The sequence below is a fragment of the Triticum aestivum genome, chromosome 5D (assembly GCF_018294505.1).
Source record: "Triticum aestivum cultivar Chinese Spring chromosome 5D, IWGSC CS RefSeq v2.1, whole genome shotgun sequence".
Lineage (NCBI taxonomy): Eukaryota > Viridiplantae > Streptophyta > Magnoliopsida > Poales > Poaceae > Triticum > Triticum aestivum.
In genome coordinates this window covers 220,327,749-220,333,789 of record NC_057808.1, presented here as the reverse complement: position 1 = coordinate 220,333,789, position 6,041 = coordinate 220,327,749, and the positions used below count along the sequence as shown (strand labels likewise).

At 48.0% G+C, this 6,041-nt stretch overlaps 1 protein-coding gene across 2 annotated transcripts; it reads right to left on the bottom strand.

Annotated features, from left to right (window-relative positions):
- Window positions 1–552: 552 nt before the first annotated feature.
- On the bottom strand, window positions 553–4,827 carry LOC123120215 (purple acid phosphatase 22). 2 transcript variants are annotated; one of them, XM_044540207.1, is made up of 5 exons: window positions 4,681–4,827; window positions 4,084–4,539; window positions 1,252–2,118; window positions 1,085–1,173; window positions 553–988 (listed from the first exon to the last, which is right to left on the bottom strand). In XM_044540207.1, the coding sequence occupies exons 2-5, from the start codon at window positions 4,411–4,413 to the stop codon at window positions 772–774; spliced, it is 1,503 nt and encodes a 500-aa protein (XP_044396142.1). In that variant the 5' UTR covers window positions 4,414–4,539; window positions 4,681–4,827; the 3' UTR covers window positions 553–771. The 2 variants fall into 2 exon arrangements, with proteins under 2 accessions (XP_044396142.1, XP_044396141.1); XM_044540206.1 differs by having other exon boundaries at window positions 4,084–4,812.
- Between the last annotated feature and the right edge of the window lie 1,214 nt (window positions 4,828–6,041).

The following is a 6,041-nucleotide window of genomic DNA, read 5'->3' as shown; positions in this document are numbered from 1 at the left end:
GCCACGAAAGAAAAATGGATCTTGCGCTATAAATTATAAGTTTGCTTCCAAAACAATATTTTTAAAAAAATTAACAAGTAAAATTAACATCATATTTAGATTCCACACATTTTTCAAATAAAATTTCATATATAATATGTTAAAATCAAAGTTACGGTTTAAAAGATACGGATAATTTAGAAAATAATTAGTTTGATTTAAATATATTCCAAAATAATATTTAAAAATACTTAACAGGTAAAAATAATCTCATATTCATATTCTACATATTCTACATAATCGGAGTTACGGTTTAAAAGATATAGATGATTTTAAAAAGCATTTGTTTGACTTAAATATGATCCGCGGATGAATTACCTAAAACATCAGGGGGGTTTCGAAAAATGTAAAATAACGGTTCGGGTGTGACTTAAATCCAGACTGCGGGTTGATTTCACGAAAACATAGGGACTTTTGTGTAAAATACAAAAAAAGATTCGTTTTAGCTTAAAACAGGACTGCGGGTTGAATTCTCTGAAATAGAGGGACTTTTCTGAAAAATGCCATGACGGATGACCAGAAACCCAATTTGCTTTATTATTAAAAAAATTAAAAAAATTAGGTAAAGATTAGGTAAAAATTTACCCTAGAACAATTGTTCTACGGTGTTGGGTAAAAAAAACACTATAGTGGCAAACGTACAACTTTAGGGAATGAATGATTCAAAAAAAAAAACACTCTTTTTTCTGCAAAGTGTCTTGTAGACTAGGGTGCTTATTGATGTGCAACATCCTACAACTCCTCGTCGTGACGACCGGTGGTTGCCATGGACAGCTTTGGAGTAGCCAAGCTCTCCAGCCAGACCTCGTCGCGGACGGTGGCGTATTCGTCGTCGTTGCGGTGCCATGTCCAAACGGCGCTCGTCTCGTTGACGATTCTCAGCCGACCGTGCCCGAAGCTCGCCTCCCGGAACATCGACAGGTGCGCTGACTTGTGATCCTTGAGGAACCTTCAACAATGGTAACAAGAATCCCTAATTCATTTCCAACTCTATAAGAAAAAGACCAAGGAAATCAGATTCTGTGAGATCGAACCGCGTACGTACTTGAGAGCAAGCCCTTCCCTGTTGCCGCCGTCGCCAATGGTGATGAACATCGGGCCCCGGCTGTCGGCCTCGTTGTCGTAGATCCTCGTCTAGTCCATCGACCAGCCAAAAAAGTTAGTCTGCTTTGCAGTTCATCGATGGAGCAAAGATATAGTAGTAGGGCTTACGAATCGCTCGTAGGCGTGGACGTGTCCGGAGAAGACGACGTCGACGCGGGCCTCGTAGAGGAGCGTCTCCATGGCGGCGCGCATCGCCTCGCCCTCCCCCTGGTGCGCCTGGTTGGTGTTGTACCACGGCGCGTGCAGCAGGACCAGCAGCCACGGCGTCTTCCGCCGGTCCACGCCGGCGAGGTCCCGCTCCAGCCACGCGTACTGCTCCGACCCTTGCTCGAACTCCGTGTAGGAGCCCAGCATCACGACGTGGGCCGCGCCGCCGGCCATGTCGAAGGAGTAGTAGAGGTTGGAGGCGGAGCCGCTCTCCTCGTGCGGCATGCGCCACCGCGCGTTGTACGCGACGAAGGGCGCGAAGCCCACGACGGGGAGCGCCTCCACCTCGTGGTTGCCCTCCGTCACCATCCACGGCCGCGCGCTCGCCAGCGGCTGCACCAGCCGCCCGAACGAGTCCCACAACGGCTGCTGCGTGTCCGCGTACGACAGGTCGCCCGGGAGCAGCAGCATGTCGTAGTCCGCGCCGCCGATGTGCGACAGCGTCGACGCGGTCCAGCCGGTCTGGCCGAGGTCGCCGATGACGACGAGCTCGATGGGGAGGGACGCCGGAGGCGTCTTGAGGGTGAACTCGTCGCCGGCCTTGCCGCACCGGTAGTGGTAGGTCGTGCTGGGCGCCAGCGGGCCGATCGTGACGTGGTGGATCGCGCCGGACTTGTAGAAGAAATACCGGTACGTCGCGTGATCGCCGGTCGTCGACACCGTGTAGTTGCCGCGAGATTTGCCGTACTCGACCACCGACGGCGCCTTCCGGTCGTCAGTGACCCATGAAATCCTCATGTTGTTGCTTCCCACAGTTGAAATATGCACCTAACGGGTACCATGTTAAAAATGCAAATTGGTCATCTAAAAAAATGCAAATTGGTGAAAATACTCAGAAATAAACACAGTTACACAAAAGAATTGTACAAACATCTGTAAAAAAAATTGTATAAACACTCCCTAACAAAGAATTGTATAAACACTAGCAAAAGAAGACCTGTGACGTAAAGGCAAGTCTGGAAAAATATTCAGATTATGAGCCAAAATTGTTTTTATCCCTAATACACATCTTTTTTTTTGACAATCTAATACACATCATATTTTGATAGAAGAAGGGGTGAAGAAACTCATCCACAAGTTTACAATCCGGGGACAGGACCCATACACCGGCAACTTGCTACACGCTTGCCTATACAACTCCGCAAAGAATACTTGCAAATCCCCTCGAAATACTTTCTTTTTTAAGAAAAACAGAATTTTGGAATTTTGAAAAATAAACACATGATGAAATATGTTTTAATGTCGAGCTTTGCTACAACTACGGATGTTTTACACGACTTTTACAGGCAAGGCTGAGGTGGATTGTTTTAATTGGTGATTAGATGAGGCGGGCCCCACCCTGAAAATGGGGGGGGGGGGGGGGGGGGGGGGATTAGTGAGGGGAGAAGGGTTGGTGCGTAACTTCCTGTAAACCCAATCTGTACGTCTAGCATTTTTATTTAATGTCTCCCGAAAATCCGTGTTGCCTTCCCGTCTCATTTCTACCTCACCTACAGACTACAGTCATGGACTCATTCCCCTCTGACCTACCTTGGGTCGCCGGCAACTCCATCTTATGAAATTATCGTTTTCAATGAGGTTTGCCCCCTCTAGTATCATATCACTTGGCGACTCCCCCTTGTCTCCTAATGCCGGCGGGTGGAGTAGTCACCTTGATTTTAAGGCCGTGTATAATGTAGACGCTTAGAGTGGTGCTTGCAATTTTTACTTAAGCACTGATGTTTATTGTATAACACAAAACAAGCGTTGGTGCTTAAGCAAAACTGCTCAAAGACAACTCGGACTTCTCGGTGCTAGCAGTTTCTCCCAAATGATATTGAACTAGTGGTTGGGGTCCGCCATTGCGGGCCTTTTGAGAGAAAGTTGTGTGTGTATTTCTTCCTCTTAAAAAAATATCATCTTCATCTCAAAATTAAAAGAAACGTTGTCGCAACACCTGGACAACACACCCATCTCAAAAAGAAAAAGAAAAAAAATCTCACTTCCATCTTCAAAAAAGAAAATCTAAAATAAAACTTTTCTCACAATAAAAAAAAGTCTCACTTTCATCTTCCAAAAATAATGTTTAAAAAATCAAAAAGTTTCTTGTCACGGCCAACCAACATGCGCCACGTGGCCATGCTGGTTGGCCGCCCTTCTCCCGCACGTTAATGTGTTTAAAACAATGTTTAAAAAATCAAAAAGTTTCTCACCACGTGGTCATGCTGGTTGGCCGCCCTTCTCCCGCACGTTAATGTGTTTAATTTGGCCTTGAAATTTGCCTAAGCATGGAAAGTACAGTCCCCACAACTGGTAATGCATCTAAGCTTTTGGTGAAATGTGAGTTTTCAGAAAATTCACATTTCTTTTAAATGATATTTTGCCGTGCAAAGAAGGCGTGCTGAGTACTGCCGATGTCAGTTTCATCATCTTTATAGTAGGCACAATTGACTGGTAGGTAGAGGAATTAAACCCCTCTGTACAATCTGCACATGATCATGGCAGCATCTTGTACAGGCATCAAGAATCAAGCAGCGTTTTTCTTCTTCAAGAAACTTTGTAAATCTTGCATATATAGTCCTAAGGGGTAGCTGAAAGTAACCTCAGATTGAGATTGTGTTGCTAAATTCTTATGAATCAACTGCACACATCTCCGTGAGACAAAATGAAGAACAAGCAGAAATAACTCTGCAGGAAATGCCAAATTCTTGCACACACTTGAGAGCTGTTCAGAGCCAAAAAATCCAGCCTTACCTGCTGAGGATGAGCCGCCGGCTTGTCGTGCGCCGTCAGCACGAGCGGGCTCGGCGGCGGCCGGACGTACTCGTCGGCGCGCGCGCAGAGGAACATGAGCGACGTGAGCCCCTGCATGAGCACCCTCCACGAGTGCGCCATGGCTCCCACCAACAAGTCCCCGCAGAAGGTGCCGGTGACGCTGCGCCCGAGCGCCGCCTGGTTCACGCACCGAAGGCACCGCTCGTTGGCCGCCGCGAAGAGGACCCTGGCCACGCCGAGGACGCTGCCGGCCGCGGCGTGGTATAAAACGCGGGTGAGCGCAACGGCCACGCGGAATGCCGCGCACATGAACAGTAGCGTGCGGAGCAGAAAGGCGGTCCGCCTCTTCTTACGCGTGTCGCCGCGATGCCAGGAGGAGGTCGTCCCCTCCGTCGCGGTCACCGTCGCCGACCTTGGCTTTAAGAAGCACGGGACCTGGTAGGGTGTAGCCGCACGCCATTACGTTAATAGTATTATGGGACGAAGACTTTCTGCAGAGCATATGTTGTGGCCTCGTAGGTATCCGGAGGAGCATATCCTTCCTGACTCCGAACGGAGATGCCTCGTTGGCGGTACCTGACATGTGCCGTGGGCGGCTTCGATGGTTGCGGCCACCGGAGAGGAGGTGCGCGCTCGTGCTGGTGGCGGGGTGGTGGAGCGGGAGGAAGGGAGGAGATAGGTAGGCTGGGGCTGGCATTGCTGCAACTTTTACCGTAGTTTTTTTAACTGTTCCTCCTCTTTTCTGCCTTCTTTTGAGCGAGCCTCCGTGGCAATATATGTCGCTGTTTGGATGGGAGCTGAAAGCAGCACGCCAGCTGCTGCTGACGCATCTAGTAATTTGATGGGGACAGGAGAATATTACTACTAGATGCGGTTTGAGAATTGAGAGGCTGAAGATATGTGAGGTGGCAAGCAATCTAAAATCACTTTATGACTTTGATAGAAGGAGTCTGGATAATTGCAATGAGCCAATGATTAGGATTTCTTGCCAAAACTAGTTATCAACCGATGCACCTTCACGGGCTAGTAGCTAGTATTACTACAACACATAACTTAAGGCATCTCCAATGCCGTGCGGCAAAACACTTGCATGTTTTTCGCCTTGATACGGAGGATTGGCCGGCAGGTGGCGACCCAAAGAAGAGTGAGAGGGGAGAAAGTTCCAATTGGAGGGAGGACGAATCATTGTATGATGCTTGGTTGGCCACTAGCGTTGATTTGTTTCAAGGCACAGAGTAAAGAGGCTCAATCTTTCAGTACAATGGTCATACTTGGTTCCATGAGCACAAGAACTTCGATCCCTACTTCACGGAAGTGATCTGAGATCGTTCCATAAAGTCGCTCACCCATCGATGGTACATCATCCGAGAGTCTATGAGCAAGTAATGCGTCCATCTCAATTCACTCATAAAATAGTGGCCAAGTGGTGCAATAATCTCCGAGCAAGTAAGTTGTTCTACTCGATGGTCATTTGGCTGAATATGCTCTATGTGTTGGTCATTTGGCCAGATATGATCTGTGTGTTCGTCATTTAACCGGATATGCAACTTGTTGACCATGTCCTCTTTTGCTAGCCTTCCCATGCGTGCACATTGTACGTGAACGTAGAGAAGACGAACTTCATCCTCATGCATTGTTGGTTGAAGTTGAATGGACAACCCAAGTGGCTCCTATCCATTGCCCATAACGTCAAGACCACCGACATTGGCTATGAAGACGGAGATGGTGATCCAATCGACCCAACAAAAGTAGAGTCGGCCAAGAAGGTCAAAAGGGGGGTCTGGGGGAGGTAGTGAGTGGTGGAGAAGGAGAAGCGAGAAGGAGCGGCGGTCAAGAAGATGAAGAAGTTTGAGGGCATCATGGACAAGGAGGAGACATGTGTCAAGCGCCATGACATCAAGGAGGAAAAGAAGGAGGGGAGGTTTGACATCTTCGTG

Excerpts from the sequence above, each read along its gene's own strand:
- LOC123120215 (XM_044540207.1), bottom strand. The coding sequence starts at position 4,413 with ATGTGCGCGGCATTCCGCGTGGCCGTTGCGCTCACCCGCGTTTTATAC. Across the intron at positions 1,174-1,251 it reads TCCACGCCTACGAGCGATTC|ACGAGGATCTACGACAACGA; the intron begins GTAAGCCCTACT and ends TCGATGGACTAG. Across the intron at positions 989-1,084 it reads AGGGAAGGGCTTGCTCTCAA|GTTCCTCAAGGATCACAAGT; the intron begins GTACGTACGCGG and ends CCATTGTTGAAG.